At 44.4% G+C, this 20,879-nt stretch overlaps 1 protein-coding gene across 2 annotated transcripts in view; it reads right to left on the reverse strand.

The window, feature by feature from the left end:
- ZNF423 (zinc finger protein 423) overlaps positions 1-20,353 on the reverse strand; it is a 226,139-nt gene extending 205,786 nt beyond the window's left edge. For both annotated transcript variants that reach the window (XM_053953064.1, XM_053953063.1), the window contains exon 1: positions 20,074-20,353. In XM_053953064.1, coding sequence (XP_053809039.1) covers positions 20,074-20,113 — 40 coding nt within the window. In that variant the 5' untranslated portion in view covers positions 20,114-20,353. The remainder of the gene's footprint in view (positions 1-20,073) is intronic.
- Between the last annotated feature and the right edge of the window lie 526 nt (positions 20,354-20,879).

The raw sequence follows: 20,879 nt of genomic DNA on the forward strand, positions 1-20,879 counted from the left end.
TGTAAATAAAACAATACAGTGGTGCAGTTGTTCAGACCCCAGACTGAAATTTGAGGGGAGTACTTGAAGAGTTCAGCTCAAGAGTGCTTTTATCAGGGTCCTTCCAATGCCATTTTCAAGCGTACCTTAAAATCAGGCCCATCTTCTCAACCTGTGCAATCCTGATAACTGAACTTGAGAGGGTCACATCCTGTATTGCTCCAAAACTCACTTAGCCTTGACTCTCCTATGTTTGTGTTGGTAGGACTTTGCTTAAATAACCCATTTGTTGGACTAACACAACATTTTGCTTGGCTTACAAGCCCCATCTGGGTAAATGCACATTTCCCTTGTTTCATTTTTTGATAATTTTCTTCTGTAGTCATTTAATTGACCTTACACAGATGCTTGCAGAAGTTTAAATGAGGCATAGTTAGAGCTTTCAAAAATACATATAATTATGCACACCTACAGACTCTAAGGAAAAAATAAGAAACAAGAACTGATCCTGAAGAGCCCAACAGGAGATTTGCAAAGTTTTGGTTTAACACCAGCAGTCGCATATTTGGAGTTTATGGTAGATAAAGGACTTTTACAGAATTGAGACACGTAGCATTTTTATACTGGTACCACCCCATTGCTAGCTGAACCCTCCACAGTGCTGCAGCAACTGAAGCTGTGTAGTTTGGCTAGTCCCTCTCCATTTGTAAAGATGGACTTTATCAGGTGCCTTAAGAACCCTTGGTGCATCCATGTCCCATCCCTCTCTGAAACACCAATGGGAAGCTCAGCACTAGCAGTGTTACACAGCAGCCAGTTGAACTCAGCAAGTTTCACACATTTAATGCCAGTGGAAAAGTCTGACAGACGAATACAAACCAAAGTCTTAAAATTACCCCCACAGAAATCAGTCGTGCATCCAGAAAGTGAGAGATTTTGTCTGCTTAATGAGAGCAGAGGGGGCCAGACACAAGCTCAGAGCAACAAAAATCAATCTGGCACACAAAAAAGGACAAAGGGGCAGGTAGGACAGCATAGAGGGGAGGGCCAGGTTGACAAGCTTCTCCGAAAAGAAGGGCAAGTCTTTCCTAGGAGCTGGAGTACCCAGGCAAAGGTCAATGGAGGAGGCAGAATGTATGTCAGCTAGGGCATAAAGTATTGCAAAAGTAGAAAAAAAAAATGAAAAGCAAAAGGAAAAGAGGACTTGGCTGGACAAAAATCTAATCCTGCTACTATTAGGGATTACAGGACCTCTGGGTCAGCAGCAACTTGAGATCAGCACTACTGCAACTACCTGTGCCGTGCTGAGAGCTAAAACCAAAGCAAACAGCAGGCGCCACTTCATCGCTCCTGGCCCCTACCCCACCGAACCCAGAGCAAGATGCACAGAAGCACCGAGACACTTGGGAACCCAACACAGGGACATCAGCCATCTCCACGGACACCTGGCCTACCCTCCATAAATATTTTGTGTCTTAGAAAGTCAGCGGAGCCCACAGCTGTCAGCAATCTCTGTAAACAGAAGAGTCCCCGATTAGAAGAGGCAGATCTTTTGTCTGCGAAGCAAGAGCCCAAAAGGAGGAGCGAGGGTGGCAGGCGAGCGAGCAGGGCTGCAGAGCCGCTCCAGCAGCGCCAGCGGACATCTCGCAGCCCTCCTGCCGCAGCAGCGCCGAGGTGCCGACCCAGGGAGGGGGAGGCAGCGAGCCGGGACCCGAGGGGGTTTGCTGCAGTATTCAGACCTCGGGCTGGCGTGCTCCAGGGAGCGGCAGCTCGGGTATGTGGAGCAATTTAGGTGGAGGCTGGCAGACGTATTGCACACGGACTGAGACTGCAGTGCACCACCAAGGCTGCAAAGGGTCGTGCTGGTCCGGCTCTTCTCTTCGAGCCCCGAGCGACACGCGGGGCAGGAGCGGGAGGCCACGGCCGTGTCCCCCGTCCGGTCAGGTGTCTGCGGGCACACGGCTGCCGGACGGACCCCACCACCGACACCTCTGGCAGATGGCCGCCCCCCGGCCTCAGCCCATCCCTCACAAAAATTACATAAATTCTAACAAGGCAGGGAAGGGGGGGGGGCGGGGGGAAAGAAGGGAAACAAATCAGGATCATTTCAGAGCGGTACAAATAGCAGGCTCCGCTGGCTGCAGGAGAAACCAGCTGATGCAATTATCCTGGCGGCCGGCAGTAGACCATCTGCCCGGCTCCCGGGTTGCTGTTGTTGCAGTCTCAGCGGGGCTCGCTCCCAGAGGAGCGGGGCCCCGCGGCCGGGAGGGAGCCATCTGCCCGGCCCCGGGCTGTTCGTGCCGCGCTCCGCGGGGGACGGCCCGGGAGCCAGCCCGCTGCCCCGGGGCACGGACACGCGGGGCCGAGCATGGCCGGGCTCGGTGGCCGGAATGGGCAGCTGCGCTGCGTTTTCTGCAGGGGATTTGCTCGCTCTCCCATGCCACCACACAAACCGGTTGTGTTTGTGGAGCATCTTTGTGCCTGCTTGTGTTTAGCGTTTACGCGGTGTGCATGGGGGGAGGGGGGGAGTCTGGGACATCCCCTGTCCTTCAGGGAGCGGTGGGGACACTGAGGAACCAGTGACAGCCACCCCATCCCACAGAGCTGCTCCAGGGTTGGGCACCAAACCTGTACCCCATGATTTATGCCACAGTGAGGGTGATGACTGCCACCTTCATTTATATTTTGTCAGTTCTATGTTTGTCAATAAAACACAAGTAGAAAATGACACCAAGAGGGAAAGGGATGAGCTCTGTCAAGGAAATTTGACGAGAACACAGCTCTGAGGACTTCCACTCCCATTGCAGGTACCTTTGCTAAGGCACAGCAGGTACATTTGATCTTTCTGGAGTTTTCCCCGTTACACCATGTCTACTCTGGGGGTATGGGAAGTGCCCTGCATCACCCGGGGCTTGTGCTGGGTATCTCCTGGAGCCAGGTTTCAGTAACAAGTCTGCTCCCACTGACAAGGTTTCTACAAACTTGCCAGGCTCAAACAGAAAGAGGTAAGAAATTGTAGAATTTTTTTATCCTTTTTAACCATATCAAGTCCATACACCTATTGCTGCCCAAGGCTCAGTCTCTGAGCATTCATCTGCAATCAATTAAACAAACAATCCAGTATGCAAGAGGATTTCATTCTGAATTTAAGCTTTCAGTCTATAAAAATTTATACTTTTCCACTCCCAAATTAATTGCTATTCAGAAAGAAATTAAGTAGGGAGGGATGCAAGCCTGTGCCAATCCATCTCACCACTTCCCCAACACTGACAAGTCCCTGGGCACTGAGCACAGCAAAACTTGCCCATGGCCAATTTCCTGGGCCATTATTTCAGGACTGGCAGCTTCAGGAGGGATGTAAACTAAGGGACACAGTGCTTCCCCCATCCCTTGCTGCCCCCAGCCAATGCCAGCCCCATCCCATCCCTGCAGCCTAGTGCTTCCCTCTCTAAAGCTAAAGCATGAGACCGGCAGTGACAAGGCTGATGAACCCATTAACAAGTACTAACACAATATGTGGGTGTGAGTTATCAGACCACACTTACACTTCAGTTTTAATTTAGACAGTGCCTGGAACTGTTGTCAGTCACAGCTGGACTATTTATCTCTTGAAGTGCATAAAGGAAAGGGAACTCTGAACACGGCCAGGACTGGCCCAACCTGTCACCACATCCCTACTCCCACGTACTGCAGCCTCTCCCACAGTGCATTTGCCTGTATCAGCTGCTCACCATTTGTTGAAGCTCTCTCAGCAGATTTGGGGGGCTTCCCTCCTTCCTTCTCCGCGCTGTTGTTTCTAGAGGTTTGAGACCACAGCTACCATCGACCAGCACCCCCTACTACACCTGGGGACACCAGCTCAGACTGGACCATCAACGAAGGGTACATGTGTAAAATCCCATTTCTGATGGAAACCAGGCTGAAATGCTGCATATGACCTCATTTTTTAGTGGCCATGTGTGTGACATAACCAAGGGCCAAATTCAGTGGCAAACCTAAGTCAGGTTGTGCTGTGTAATAAACAATATCCTCAGACTATCCCCTCCTTCACATTTTCAAGGACTCTTTCCCTTTCCTCTGTTCCTTTTCCCAAAATGGAGCTGACTGTAAAGATGAGCTGGGAATGCTGGAAGCAGAGCTGCTGCACTGCAGGGAACCCAACATGAAGCCAGGCAGGGGCCAAAGCACCCAACAACAGCGGAACAAAGGTAAAAGTAGGAGTGGAGTGGAAAGCTCCACACTGTACTTAAAGGAGGATTATGGTTTAACTGCTACTCCACCTTATGACAATGCAAGCCTAGGGGTACCCAGGCAGAAATAACTCCAAATTTCATCTGCCATAATTACAGCCTCCACCATGGGATGGCACAGTATACATAACAGAGAGGCAAAGAGAATTGCTCTCAAGTTTCAGGATGCAAATGGTTAATATTGCCCACTAAAAGCCATTCTCATTATAATGAGGCAAGGAATAAAGGGGATTAAAGTAACTTAAATTGAAATCTTGTCCTACTGTTATACAGGTTAGAAGGAAAAACAGGAGTTCTGATACTGCAGAAAAATTTGTAGTGCTTCCTCTCTACAGGAGGGAAATTCTTCTCAGGCTTTGTTAGTACCATTCCTGCACTCCCTTCACTCACAAGTTTTGTCCTTGGGCCCACAGGAGTCCAAGAAGTTCTTTGCAGAAGAGAGAACATCACAAGGAGCCCAGCAAAGGGCATCATCAAGGGCTCCTGCTTATCCCTTAGTGCTCAGGCTGGGCAAGGAGCCCCAGCACCCATAAACCACAGGGGCCAGTGCCAGGGTGGTGATTCACTTGGTTGCACAGAGTGTAATAAAAAAGCTATTTTAAGATTTTTATATGCCTTCAAATAATGTTCTCATTGCTGTAGCTACCCAGCATAAACTAAATAAAAGCTCTAATCTCTAAAACACAGTACCTTTTTCCAAAAGCATGGAAATGGGGAGGGAAGAATGTACAAATCAAAACAAGTGGGTATACTTCTTGTGGGATCTGCACTACGGAAGAAATGCAGAGCAGGTCTCCCTCTCCCTAGAGGGTCTTTTTTCAAGAGGGAGAATAATAATAATGTAGTAATAATAAGCACTTATATAGCGCTTTACATTTTCAAAGCACTGTGTAAACATCAACTAATGGGACACAGTAGAATAAGTAGTGTCTAAAATGAGTTTATGTACTGCATTATATTTTTCTACAAAGTGGCTGGGGCTGGTTTTAAAATTAAATTCCCCCACATATTGATACTAGTGCATATGAATCTTCTTTAAAGAAGTGTAACAAAAACATTTCTCATTAGTTACTCTCGACAGCCTTCATATTTCCAAATTTTGGCTCAAAGCAAATTGCTTAGATAGTTTCATAGGTGCAAAATGCATTTAGTTTCACAAGAAGAATAGGAGGGCTAACTAACTGCTTAGGGTGATATATCAGTACACTTGTAGGCACACACCAATGCTTTCCAAGAGAAAGTCACATAGAAGATTCAAAATATTTCATAGAAGGAAGGTTTTAAGAAAGAAACTGAGAAATACAGAGAGCTGGAACTATGGCTACCTTGTGGACAGATGAGCAAGGCAACCAGCACCTTCCCAGTGCAAGGCTACACAGCAAGGAAAGAAGTCCCTATACTGGAACTAGAAATCAAGCATCACTTTCCATTTTATACAACAGAATTAATAGGAAAATCATCTATAATAGGGAAAATGAAACAACAATAAAGCAAATCCAAATATTATGACCTGAACTATAACATTGGTGTTACATTTCACTTTCACCTATCCAGCATCTCACAGTGTTTAATAAATTCACTCTACTCTCCAAGGCACGAATGTTATATCCTCTCTGCATATAACTGAGATAGAAAACATTGAGAGAGAGAGGAAAAAAAATTGACACATGATCATTCTTCCAGGAGCCATGGCAGAGGCAGAAGGGGGAAAATCTGACTCCAAGTATCTTCTAGTAGCCTGGAGTATCTTACTATTTTGCAAACTTTTCTTTCTTTATTATCAATAATTTGCTTTACAGCAAACCCAGGTGCTTCTGTCATGAACCAGAGCCCAGCATACTACAGCATGTAAGCGCAGAATGAAAAGGCTGCACAGGACTGAAGCAACTAAGGAATGGTTTGGTTTTTTTCTCTCATATTCTCAAGCTAGGAATCAAATGCCAGTCAAAAATGCCATGCTGAATATATCTACCTTTAGGCATGCGCTTAACTGTAAGTATATGAGTAATCCCAGCGGTTCCAGTTTTGGGGATTTTAATAGTTGTATGGTTTTCATAACTACAGGAAAAAGCCTTTCCAACAAACTGCCAGTGTGACTCCCTGTTGTACTACACCACAATTACTGGAACATATTTGGTATTTCTCAAGAGGTTCAGATAATGAAGAATCCTCCAAATTTTCTATTAGCCCAAACTTAGGAATTCTGCATCAGGGAGTTAACAGCAGAACAGACAGTGTACATTAGGTATTGCAAAAGAAAGAGAAAGAGAGGCAGAAATATTTATAAAATGTAAAACTTTCCTTTTTTAAGTAAGGTTGTTTGTGAACCCAGACTGCAGCTCAACCAATGCTATTGCATAAGTATGCTGAGTTAAAGATCCTTTTCTCATGTATTCCTTTATAAGAGGCAAATTTCTTCATCTTTTCACATCACAAAGTTTTCCAAAATCTGAACAAGATTAATATTTAATAAGAAAACACACAATAAACCAGTCTCTTTTATTCTTTTAGGTGCTATTGGTTTAACATTGAATCACAGGCTTTTACTAAAAACCCACATCATTAGTTACACTTACAAGGAAATGTTTTTTAAAAGCAAGGAAAGGTACAATGTTGTGGTTGCATTGAGGTTTTTGTTTGTTGGTTTTTCTTCTTGGCAAACAAGCAATTCTTTTACTTCATGTGACTAAAAATAAGCAAATGGGGGGAAGGGGGGTGGAAGGTAGGGGGAGGGGGGATCCTTCCTAACAGGGAAAGCCATCAAAATTTGCTGCATCAGAAATTATCCCAGTAAGAACACAAACAAGCAGAAGGTACTGCTGCAAGTAGAGAGGCCTGGCTGGCCACCAGCTTCATAGGTCCAAGGACACCAGGTGCTTTGGGCAGCAGAGGCTTTGTCCTCCACAAAGCCACTGTGACATTATAAGCCCAGGCACATGAGCTAGCCCAGGCAGGATGTTCATGGGACATGGTGCTATTTCACCATAGTCAAAATTTGCCCCTAAGAAAACAGACTATAACGTAGCCAAAGGAGCTGGAATATAGCATAGTATCTCCTGTCACCCAAACATGGGAGACAGACCAGCCTCTGACAAAGAACTGTCTGGCATTCAAGTGCCAGGATTAGCACAAGCACCCACTTGGTGATGCGGGCCCCATGGTGACACAGCCTATGGTGCAAGCTAAAAGCAGAATAACAAATCTCCCTTTCCCTTGAGATACATAACCTAATTTCTTAGTGGCATTATTTCTACTATGTTAGAATAGAGAAGAAAATTGTTCCCCAGCAATGCTGCCTCGTGCAAGGCAGCTGCCAGCTATTCACCAGCACAGGAGCAGTGAAAGATGCCGGCTGAACTCTGGTCCAGGTGCCTTCTCCCTGCCTCTCAGCAGGAGCTCTGCCCTTCTTTGCTTTGCATTCCTTTCAGAGCACAGCTGCCTGCTTGGCTGGGCCCCCATCCAGAGAGGAACGAGGAGCAGCTTCCAGCCACTGCAGGGACACAGCACCAAGCACTCCACAGCTCACACCTCTGCCGGGACATATTGTGCCAGGAATGGCAGAGAGCACCAAGCACTTGTACAACTTGAGTCTACTCTTCATAAATTCCAGTGAGCTTCTTCAGGCTGTACTCCTTTGCACCCTGTGCTTCACTATGGATTTGAGCACTTGCTTCAACAGCCATCATTGCTGGGCACATTCTCAGGGGGCTCACAACCTGCCTATCAGCCCCCTGCAGATACACATGCACACCCACTTCCCACACAAGGGGCCACAGCCCAGCCTCCCCAGCTGAGACTCTTTCCACAAAGGTTTGACCCAAAGCAATGGAACTTGGACACTGGTAAGGAAGCTTTCCCTACCCTAACACACCCCAGACCTGTGCAGGGCCAGCAGAGAGCTACAGGGTTACTTTTCTGGTGGGCTGGTAGGTCAAACTGGCTCTGAAGGAAGTTAGGAAGGTAGCAGGACAAGGAGCCACAAACAGAAGGAGAACTAACCCCATCGGATCTGCCCTCACCTGGAGCAGCAGTGGGCCCGCCCATGGGACTGGGCCAGGCAGCCAAGTGGCAAAAAGCAGTTTCACAGGCTGAGTGTAAGGTAATGGCAGCCTCAAACCAACCAGGGATCATCTCCGTGCTCCCTTCCAGAGCAGTGTGTTTAACATATGCCAATTTGCAGACTGTATTTAATCCAGGGGCAACATCAAATCAAGAAAATCTTCAGAAAAAAAACAAACTTGTTGGGATGTGCCAATAAAAGAAATTCAAGTCCAGCCAGCAATAGACAGTAAGAAGGAGAAGCAGATAAATTCCCTCTAATAAAGGGGCCAACTGCCTTCAGCTTCCCAAAAGAGCAGGATTACCACATCTCCTCTCTGCCAGGGCCTCAGCAGCTCCCACCATGGGCTGAGCAGTGGCTGAGGCTGGACTCTGGGCTCACTACCCAGCAGGCAGGCCCACCCTGACCTATCCTCCACTGCCTGCTTCCTTCCCTGAAGGCACTTCCAGGGCTGTGGTCATGTTCTCCCTAACTGCAAGGAGCAAAACCAGCAAAGATTCAAAGGAGGAAAAACAAGTAAAGAGGCTTCAGCCTGGGGAGGAAATCCTACCTGTAAGTATTCCCTCTCAAGCTTCCCAAGCTCCACAGTGGGACAGATGCAATAGGAAGGGAAACAAAGCTGCTAGAGGGACTTCACTGACATTTTCTTAGGCTACAGATATGTAGGAACCATCATGGCAATATCCCTGCCTGTCCCACAGTTGGGCTATTTTCCCTTGAAACCATCATCATCTGTGCATAAATTAAAAATCAAGTTCCTGGTGGCTACCTCAAGCAATGTTTTTATTAGGTGGTTTGAGGTTTGCTAGGAGACAAGAATTTACAGCTGGCACATGCACCACCCCCAGTGCTTGGACAAACAGGCAGGGTGGAAGAGACCACATGTAGCCAGGCAAGACACTTTTCTCCCAAATCAGACCTGCAGAAAAAATATTGCATTTTCTAAGGTTCATTTGAAGGGAGTTTTCCAATGGCACTCTGAGGGACAGCAGAAACAAACAATTTTGCTTCCTTTTACCTTAACACTGTGGGACAGAAAGGTTCTAGCAGCCTCTGCTCTGGAAGCAGCCAGGACCTCCAAAGCCACTGAAGACAGCAATTTCTCTACCTGCCTTTTTGTTTGCTCAAGTTTTGCACCACATTGGCCTTGCTGATGCCAATCAGACAGCAGCAGGTTTTAAGCCACTAGTCTGATGTCTTCAGCTGTGCCACTGACTGCTACAACAGAGAGAACATTTCTTGGATGGCCATGTGTGGGGATACAAAAACCTCATTTACAACTTGGCATCTCAAGGAGGACAGGGTGGTACAGCAGCAGGTGACAAATTAAAAGCTCATTTTTATATGCACTTTCTTTGGAGCCACATTTTGAATACAGACCCACTGGCAAGGGGGAAAATCATAACTCTGATACCTCTTTATGAAAATATGCATTTTGTGTTTGGGAGAATTCCTGGTGCATGTCAGAGCAGCCAGCAAACCCCATTTGTGAGCAATCTGCCTGCATAACACCAACAGCCCCCACCACCAACACAGCATCCTTCTGCCAATTGCAGGGGGTTTGTGCCCCCAGGCCCCTGAGCAGCAGCTCCTGCTGCAGCCAGGGACACCCGGCAGTGCAGCCTGGCAGCTCTGCAGGCAGGGCCGGCAGCTCCCCCTCCACAGCACCCTCGGGGCACTGCAACCGGGCACACCATGCCTCTGCCAAGCATCTCTCAGGGGTGGGGGTTTTCAGACTCTCACCTTTATGTTCAGGCTTATTACTGAATTTACTTACATTGAGAAGAATGAAAAAAGAAGCTCTCTGTTAAGTGTTTGAGACCAAGAAGAGTAATCAAAATAAATCAAATTGGAGTTCTAAAACAAATATCACTTATCTGTTATCAAGCAGGAAATAAAACACCCTTGAAATTATAGGAATCAGGTCAATGGACTCATATACAAGCATTGGGCAAGACTCAAGAACCAGAGACAAGCACTCAGAGTTTCATTTTAAAGCTGCTCATAATGCATTGTACCATACTCTTCAAGAATGCTCAGAATCAGACCAAAGTACTTCTTTATCTTTAAAAAAAAGAAAAAATATTTGAGGCAACAACTTTGGCAGACAGAGTTGCCTACTACATTGCCCACAATGTATCCCTGCCAGAAACACACCATTTTTTCAATGTAGTTCTAGTATAAACATAAATAAGGTGCAAGTCACACACAGCCTTCCTTCTCTACTTCCCTACCCCGGTATTTTCAGTACTCTGCCACATCCCACATGCCCTCTGGGGGAATAGTCTGGTCAGTAAAAGCAAAGAAATTACGAAGGGCAAGGCATGCCATTTTCCTAGAAATAAAGGAGGCCATGAGCAAATTACCCAACCAAAATGCATCCACAGAATTCAGCAATAAATAATACACAAGCTTGGCATTACTGTGTAATCCAGTATCTCTTTACTCATGTGAGTAATCTAATGAAGCAATAGAAATTTGAGTAATACCTTGAATAAGTAAATTAGAACAAAGCTACATATACCTATCAAGCAAAATAGCCAGAATGCTGCTGCTTTTTTCAGCACAGCAAGCAGGCTTGTACATCAAAAAAAACTTCCTTGCATTTTGCAACCATTTCAGTTGGCCCAACAAAAGATATTAGCTATTCCTCTAAGCTTTTTCTTTCATTTAAACACGAAGAAACATTACATGCTATATGTATTTGTGTATATTCACAAAGTGCTGAAAGCCTACTCTTTCCAGTTACCAACCTGATTTCCCCTTCTGTCCAAAACCCTGAACAATTGTGAGTCCTCACAGGCCAAGTTCAGATACTGCCATGATCCTAAAACAGTTGAAATGCCAAGAACTCATGACTACAATCACACTGGTCCTCAAATGTCTCGATAGTCAACAGAAAATAACTATATAGCACAACAAATGCACTCCTCCAGGCAGGAAAGAACTGTCACTGTCTAGTAAGAGCAGAAAAGCTATTTTGTTTAAGTCATTTGCATGTCTAGTGGGTTTTTTCTGCTTACGCATAATCACACACTTTTTGATGGAGCTGCAGTCACTTTTCAGATCTGTTCCTTCTCTCAGTCTTTAGATTTAAACTTAAAAATAATATAGATACAGTTGCAGGTAAGCCAACCTCCATGCCAAGGCTTTGCACCTAATCATCGAGCACCCTCCATACTCAAATCACAGCAACAGATTTCCTACTTTCCCTATTTTATTTCTCTCTCTGTTTAGCACCTCCATTTCCCAAAGTATGAAGTTTAGCCTTCTACCATGTTTTTTCTCTCCCTCCTTTTAGTTTTCCATTTTTTCAGACATGAAATTGAAAGAATGCAGAATCACAGTCACTTTCTCTCATGTAAATCTGTACCTGCTTACAGTGACAGATGTTAAACACAACCCAAGTCTCTTGGGCTTCCCCAGTGCCATCTAGGAGCTCCCACAGCCCTGCTGCATCTTCTGCACCTTGAACCTTCCCAGTGCTCTCCTGAAAATCCTCCCAGCAGCAATCTCAGATTCAGCAGAAGGAGCAGGAGACACTCTCTCCAGATTAGATCCTGAATGACCATTCCCATAAAATCTCTTTGCTACTCCTGCTCTTTCAATTGCAGTGCAAGGAATGAAACTAAAATCCAACCCCCACCAAGGCCTGTAAGAAACACTCCACAAAAACAAGACAGAGCCTTCACCCTACAGCTGATAGGAGCCTACTCACAGTCCTCCAACACAAATCCCAATTAACAGTGCTACTCAGAGAGCTTGGACTCACACTTAAACATGCAACCCTGCTCCTATTGCTATCAAGGAAAAAAAAAAGTACTTACACTAAAGACAACAAAAACAGATGTACACTCAGCAAAGTACACCACCTCTACTTTGCATCACTCCCTTTTTAAAGCACATAGCAAGTCTGTCTTCACTAACATTATCCTCATTACCACTCAGCTACCCACCATGTGAAGCAAGTTCCAGCAATCAGCAGGTGGATGCTTGGCTAACCTGCCTCAGTAATAACCCAGAAAAACCTCATCTCAGCCAGGTGAGGATCATCAAGAAATGAACAGAGCTGCAAATTTAAGTACCTGGTGAAGGGTGCCTAGACCCTCACCCCAATTTCTAAATTACCTGTAGGCAAATACTACGTAAAGCCAGTAACAGCTTTTGTGAGTCCAATCGATTGAGCAGTTAAACTTGTTCAGTCAGCAGGCAACCAAGGGAGGCATATATTTTAATGGTAGATGTGGAAACAAAGGAATTTTGATTAGCCTTGGGACTGGAGGGGGTAAAAATACTGGTTTAGGATTTTCCCAGGATATGCATATTAAGAACTTGTCTTTTTGCCCTCTGTGTAATTTTTTTTAATATTTGGAAAGCAGAATTAGGCCACATTTGACCAAACCTCCAGAGCCTAGCAGGAGCCAACAGAGACCGGAGTACAGCGACTTGTTAATTCTTGTACTTTTACTCATAACAGGATTTCACTAGTGAGCAACGCATTTTCTGCAGTCCTATCAGAGGCTTAAACAAAATGTTTCTCTACAAGGAGGGATCTTTCCCTCTGCTTCGCTTTAAAACCTGAATGCATTGTTTACGTTCTCTAATATCAACTAGAAATAACTTCTGTGTGAAGAAACTCCAACTGTTACACTTCTGAAGCAGCCTTCGTTATCAGTGCCAGACTCAAGGAGAACATGACTGCGGGTGATGCTACAAAGAGAGACGAGATCAACCCTACTAGAAATTGCCCAGGAGAACACACAGGTAGGATGGGTTTAAATGAGATCACAACTGAGATTATTTCACCCCCAGCATACCCAAGTGAGCCATTCAGGTCTCCTGAGTGGCCTCTATGCAGCAAAGGAAACACTCCTCTGCCACAAAAGCTGCCTTACATTTGTACTTGCCACGCAGCTGCAGTAGCAATAAGTCCTTTACTGTTTGTTCAGCTCTTGAAAGTCCTGTAAAGCATTCACCATTCACCTGTCACACTGCACAAACTGAGCCCTTTGAAATGAAAATCTAAAAGTAAATGTGTTAGTCAACGGCTGTTGCTGCAACAAGAAGCGAGTCTGACACCAGCGAGCCTTCAGGCAGGTAATTCAGTGAGACCAGTGAACAACAGTATGTTTTATTTAATTAGGATGAACAGAAGAGATAAACCTCACAGCAGGGCGGGTAATGACAACATTTCAAAAATAATTCATGCCCAGGTAACAAAAGGGCAAATTTCAATTACATAAAAAAGCTAAAAAGTTGACTTAATACATCCAAGGGGGAAGAGGGAAAAAATTAATAATTGTACTGCATATGATTAACAAGTGGCATTTACAAGCTCTACAAATTGGTCTTTCTGTTGCCTAATCTGTGGCTAGAAAGGAAAAGGTTTTCTTTCTAAGCAAGTGCAAACAATATAATGAAGGTACTTATGGCTAGATTCAGATGGGTATTGCAGTGCTACCTGAAATAAGTAATTCTGTGGAAAGCTAACGCCATCCACCAACCCACGGTACCACAGGGAGATCTGTGAGCCCATTCCAAATGGCAGCACCCAGTTTCCAACACCATCGGTTCCCTTTGTTTACATTTTTGAAAACAAGCCATTGCAAGAGGTCGAAGCCTGAGCCTTCTGTAGCTGGAAATGTCACAAGAGACCATTTAGTCCCTGCACGTCCTTCTACTCCCCAGAATAACGTGACTCCAACAAGCCACCATAATTCACTGCTGCACATATATATACATCTAGGTGTTGTCAAGAAGATGTAGTGCTTAAAACTCCCATCACCTTATTTGTCTAAGAGAAAAAGGAACTAGCTTCTCTCCATTTACGAATGGACATCAGGAAAGAAAATGCATGAGAATCTACTTCTGGGCTCTAAAACATGTGGAATAAATGCACATAAGAGCTCAGAGCTGCTCCTCACTTGGCTCCAGCTCCCACCTGCACTCGCTGAGTCCGTGTCCACCAATGCACGCACCAAAGGCAGGCCCTCCCCTCCACCACCATTTGTCAGTCAAGATTTAGCAGGAGTCTCTAATAGGTTTTATATTAGTAGTATTTCATTTCTCCAGCACATTTACTAGGATACAAGGGAATATAATAGCCATGCTTTTTCAGAGGCATTTACGGAGAACATTGATGGAGTGATGAGGATCTGATATAGGCATTTTATAAGACAGTTCAATTATTGTGGGTAATTAATAATTTTTTGTGTAAAAGAATATGATAATACATATGATGCATGAGACCAGGAGATTATTTTTTTTTCCAAAAAAATGTGATTTGCATTTTTCAAACGTTGTAATAATCTAAAACTGATTTCACAAATTGGAATTGGAAAGCAAGATAAAAATTAACCAATTCAATAAAATAGCCAAGTAAACAATTACGAGTGCACTTATCAAATAGAAGTAAATATTAATTCTACAGTATGAGAAAGTCTCCTCATTCACAAAGCCAGCAGGTGAGGTAGGGTTTTTAAAATGTTTACTGTAGTAATTGATCACTGGGTACCACCTCAAGTATTCAATTTGGTTAATTTAACCAAGCTTAAACCACTTACCCATGTTTAACCTAAAAGTTAATTTGGCACCAAACAATAGATAAAACCAAGCCAAAGCCACATCTACGATAAGACAATCTGTATTTACACAAGCTTAACGCATCTACTAAACATCATTTTTATATCCAATTCAGAAGATGGCATGAACATCTGCTTTCACTTCAAGACATTAATTTTCAATTATTGAAGAAAAACAAAATAAATCCTGACAAATTACTAGTAACTGTAGAATGTTTTGTTACTCTATTAGTTTATAATAGTAATTTAGAAATCCTACAATTAACATCCTACGAGAGGTCTCTGATTATTTTTTTTGCATGTGTCATCTGAAGCAATTCAGCAGTGAATGATGTTTTTTAACTTGTGCTGATTGTACATGAATATTTTTGAAGAAAAACATAGGAAGAATTCTCCTAGAGCTGTACAATGGTAGTTGTTCTTCTTCAATGGCTTTAGACATAGCATCACTAAAAATATGATATTTCTATTTTCTTCCCAATTATATTTAAATGTTTTATGTTATCTTTCCCACTCTTTTCAATTTTTGGCCATGTTTATTCGTTATATTCACTGAGACCAATGGGAGCAGGCCGCAATTAAAAGGTGTTTGCACACAGGCAGGAGTTTCAATCAGTAAAACCAGTTAAATACCACCCAGATCCTGTCCAGAAGAGCATACCAGAGGGAGAGAAAGGCAGGAAAATGGGACTTGTGGAGTTCAGAGGAGAACGCTGCTAGGCTTGTAGCAAAATACACAGGCAAAAATTAAAAACTGCAGGCTAATCCCTGAAGGCAGTGCTCGGAATACTGCATGGATTCAAACACTCTCAAGGCACCAGCCCCACAATGAAACACCAACATCTCCAATTATTCCTAATCCCCCAAAAGCTACACTTGATAAAGAACAATCAAGAGCATAATCTTATTTGATATGAGTTTTATCAATTTTAGCTGCTGCTTTCACTGTATCAATAAAATTCCACCGAAACTTGAATGAACTGTAAAATTAAAGGATAATCGCACAAGTCTCTTGTATTTGGCAATTATGATTATACTTGTCAAAATTTAATTTGTAGAATGTACTGTTCCAGTACCTTCAGGTTCTTCTTTATCAACTGGGAAAAAAGGAAAATTATATCTTTAAGACAAGTATGAAAGACATTGTTACTTCCACAGTCAACTCTGTAACTGAGCTCCAACATTGTATAATTGACTTTGCAAGCAGAACAACAGCAATATAACAAAGAAAATGTCAGTGTTTTCACAGCGCTAATCTATAGCACTAGGAGGGCCTCCTGCTGTCAGCCAGAGCTGACAATACAATAGCTTTCAAAGGGATATTACCATCATGCTTTTATTCTTGACATCAATCAAGACAAAGAGAATCCTTTTCACAAGACATTCAAAATCAAACCTTTGTATGAGCAGATAGGTAAAACAGCATTCCTTTAAAGAAGATCATTCATAGCAATCAACTAATTGGAACTCAGCAAATGGTTGAAGTATTTTTATTTACTTTGCAGATAACGAAGTAATGAGCAACCCCCCTTTTCTCTTCTTGACTGACACAAATGAGGCAGGTAGGGTGTGAATCAAAAGTTTCTATCAGCATTTTTTGCCAACAGAAAGCAAAAAAATATGACAGCAATTCTGCAACTTCAAGTAGGATAACAAATCTAGAGTTAATTAGTGCATTCTTTTGCAAAACAGTTTGATTACCAACGAGCATGTTTATGCACAGAATACCCCCGCAAGCTGACAGCAATTTGCAGAACTGTCAAATTCAGCAGCCAAAGTGCATCTGATGCTTAAAACCTCGTGCCAGTGCGAGCCCAGTCCCACAAAGAGCAGTCCAGTAATGCCTCAATTACCATTACATGGGACTGGAAATCCACGGGTTGCTGTTACCCACATCTCAGCACGGCGCCGTCCAGAACCACCTCCAAGCATGAGAAGCTGCAGTTTGACCAAGGGGAAGAAGGAAGACCTGCCCTCCTCAGCCCCCTGAGTGGACTGGGTGCCCCCCACTCCCTGCAATAGCCAGCACCAAACAAACTTTTAAGGACACCGGTGTTAATATCAGTGCCCATCAGCTGTAATGGGGGACAAGACGGAGTGTTTGACATTGACAGCTGTGTTATGTTCTGGGGTTCAGGTCCACGTGGTTTTAACAACACTGACTGAAGTATAACTCTTCCTTACAGAGAACTGAAAAAACTCTTAGCAGTTGAGGTTACTGGCAACAGGGCAAGAGTCTGTGCTGAGGACAATTACTTTCATGGGCTTCATCTGTGATGTGAAGTAAAGCTTCAGAAAGTATTTTACCCATCACTGCTACCACCACACTGTCCCCTAAGTGTTTATTTTGTAAACCAGCAGAGGCTCAATGCTCACACTTTTGTTCCATTCTCATTGATGTGAAACCACCTTCCTTTAAGCCAACATTGTCCCCAACCACCAACTATAAGGTTAGCATCTTCAAGTTTGCACAAACTAATGGTCAAAACAAATCAGTGAATTGTATTGCAAATCATAAATCCCATGTCAGGGGGAAGCCCAGGGCTACTGCTGGAATTACAGCTGCAGGAATTACTGTAAGTTTCTGCCAGGCTGAACCTGAGACCTCATAATACAGCACAGAGGCCACCTGACCTGCAGCTGTGCTGGCATCCACTTTGGGTTTGCTATCACTTCATTTGCAATAACGCTCATCTAAGACTTGTCAACATTTGATACTTCTGTCAAAGTCAATCACTTCTTTAAAGTCAGCATTGCTCCTACTTAAAGTGCAGGCAACTTGCTTTTTGCATGCAGAATAATCCCTTTCATCAGGGCACAGACTGATCCTATTTTAGTGCATAATCTTTCTGAATGAAAAAGGATACACAAATCTCGTAGTAGTTAATAAATAGCAAAGCTGCAATACAAAGTGAAATAAAAGATGGAAAAGAGAAAAATGTTACATTATTTTAAGTCCTAAATGCCACACATATATCCACATAATTTAAGCTTGTTTTCTTCTCAGTTGAATTGGGAAACCTATGACCTCAGAGTGCCTTTATTTATTACATCTCAATTATTTCCATGGAAACGTGTACTGTGGCAATCTACTGGGTTGCCAGCTCCCTAGACCACAAAATGTATACAACGGACTTTTTACAAGCAGAAGATATGGGTGAATAGAAAGAAATGAAGAATTTCTTTATCCTACATGCACATATGAGCTGCCTCCTATTATCCAGAATTTCACCCAGATTCAGCTCATTCTTAGACTCCCTGTTAGGCAGCTCAAACTAAGACCTGTAATTTACATCCAGTTTTTGCTGAATCTGGAAACATTTTTTTGCACCTAGAAACCTCAGAAATATTTAGAATCTTTAAAAACTGGGCTTCACCCAGCTCACTGTTGCAAAGACCTTCTAGATTTTTCTGCATTACAGGGATAATTTCTCAGTTATGACTTGTCAGTAAGCTACCTACTTTAATTCATAAAAGTGATCACATAAATAATGATCAGTTCTATATCAGAATTAGAGTCAAAATTCCATTATAAAATATCAACCACTTGCAAGAGATATTGTAGCCTAAAAGTAATGAGGAAGAAAACAAAAGAGTAATAAATGGTAAATATCTAACATTGTATGTCACAAGATGTCAAGGTTTACTAACTGGGCTTCTAGAGCAAACACTTTTTGCACTGGTATAGAACTATTTCCTGAATGTTAAATGTGACACTTTAGCACAGGAACATATTTGAAAATCCAGAGGCCTGGTCACTAAATGTGATCCCCTCATCTGAGAGAAATCATGACCCAAGGCCTGCTCCACCGTTCCCAAACTGTGATTCTTCTAGTTTCAAACAATGTATTTCAGAGCATCCCCTAGAAATAGCTCTATCTCTGCCCTTTCTTCTGCCCAGAGGCTGTAACGTTCATCTACCAATTACTGAAGTAGCTCCTTTAGCAGATTGTCCGGGATTGCGAAGGGTCACAATGCCATGCTGCAAACGTGCCCCACAGCACAATGCTAAAAGGTGCCCTTAGTTTGGGGAAAAATTATTAAGGGAGTTGTACAAAGATGAAGGACCGACTTTACAAAAACTTGATAAACATTTGAAGCACATACAACTTATACTGCAATCATCTATTAAAGAATGGATATTTCACAAATAATATAAAATGGCCCTGGATGGGGTTTCATTTTGTTCTTTAGTTGGTCGATTAACTGCACGCTAATTTTGTCCACTTACAAGTTATTTAATTACAAAAGCTTTGGACTTTTTGTTTCATCTTCTGGGCGTCCAAAGTTCTGATCCTTTTGTGCTTCTACAACAAAGCCTCCGGTCCACTGAGTTTGCGACTTCTGCTTTGTGCAGAGGACAATAAAACCTTCCCCAACATCAGCTAACCTCCTCGTGGCTGGAAGCGAAAGGCTTCTGGAATCACGCTTTCTCTCTCGCACCCATTCACTTAAAAGTCAAAAAGCTGGCAATGCGTGCAGTACAGCGCAGGGCTGGTCCTGGCCCTCCCTTTACGTTTCTCCAGCAGCTGTTTTGTTACGGAGGTAAACAGGAGATTTTAAACACCGCTTCGCTGGGCATGGAGAAGAATACGCATAGTTTAATGTCTAACCTTTACTCATAAAGCCGATACTAAATTTGGCCATTGTTTCTTCAAGTCCAAGCAAATTCTTAACCCCTATCTATCAAATCGGGTTTAATTCTCCCCTTCTTTCACCACCCTTACGCGCATTGGACAGAAGGAGCAAACAGACGGCGCTACTATTCCCAATCATAAAGGAACATTAATTTCGGGCTAACCGGCTAAAACACGAGGGAACTCATTCCTCCCTTCCTCGGCCCGCCGATGCGCCACCGCACCCGAGCACCACCGCGAAACTTTCCTCCCTCCCCGCCTCAACGATGCCACCGGCTTCTTTCATCAATTATCGCGACACGTGTCGCCGGCGAGTCTCGGCCGGCACCGCGGTACCCACACAAGCCCGGAACGGACGGCGGGCGGGCGGATGCCCCGCGTAGGGACACGCCGTCGGTTCCGGGGGGGGTCTCCGCCACCACCAGCCCGTACCGGGGGGGGGATTCGCAATCCCCGCCAAGCCGGGCCCCGGCCCTGATTGGCCGCGTCGCGGCGGCGGAGGCGGCGGCGGCGGCTGCCCGGGGCCGGGCGGCGGCGGCGGCGGGGGCCGGCGGAGGATGCCTTACCTTTCACCGAGCGGGGCTTGGCTTGCTTCCTCCTGGACATGTCCGGGCGCCGTGGCTCGTCCTCCTCCTCCTCGTCTTCCTCCTGTCCCTTCCTTCTCTTCCTCTCCCTGCCTTCTCTCTCGGCCCCCCGCCCCCCGCACCTCCAAACTTTGCGAGGCGAAGCGGCAGCAGCGGGATCGATTATTTGATTTTCTCACTTCTTTCGCCTGTTGCAATGCGGCAAGTTCAACTCCTCTTTCCACCCCCTCGGGCACCTTCCCCCGGGGAAAAAAAAAAAATTAAAAAAAAAAAAAAGAAAGAAAGAAAAAAAAAGAAAATTCGCGGGCGCAACAGTTGCAATATTTTTTTCCTTCTTGTTTTTTTTTTTTTTTTTTTTTTGTTGGTTTGGGTTTTTTTGGGGGTTTTTGGTTTGGTTTTTTTTTTTGTTCCTTCCTTCCCTCCCCCCCCTTGGATGTGCAAATTCTACCGACGCAAAGCGAGCCCGGCCCGCGCCCCCACCCGCCTTTTTGTTCTCTTTAAAGTTTGCAGGCGCCCTGCGGCTCAGTCCGGCTCGCACTTTCGGAATAATAAATTTTTTTAAAGGAAAAAAAAAAAAAAAGGCAAAAAAAAAAAAAAGCAGCAGAGCCCTGTGCGGGGTCCCTGGCTATGGGGTGGGGGAGGGCGCGCGGCGAGAACTCAGTGTCTAAACCCACGAGGAGCTCCGGCCCCGGCAATCCGGGGCGCTCCGGGGGTGCGACCTTGTTGCGATTTTCCTAAATCCTCCCTCGGCCGCGCTCGGCCCCCTCCCTCCCTCTCTGCCCGCTCGC

Source organism: Vidua chalybeata, chromosome 11 (assembly GCF_026979565.1).
Source record: "Vidua chalybeata isolate OUT-0048 chromosome 11, bVidCha1 merged haplotype, whole genome shotgun sequence".
In the NCBI taxonomy this organism is placed as follows: domain Eukaryota; kingdom Metazoa; phylum Chordata; class Aves; order Passeriformes; family Viduidae; genus Vidua; species Vidua chalybeata.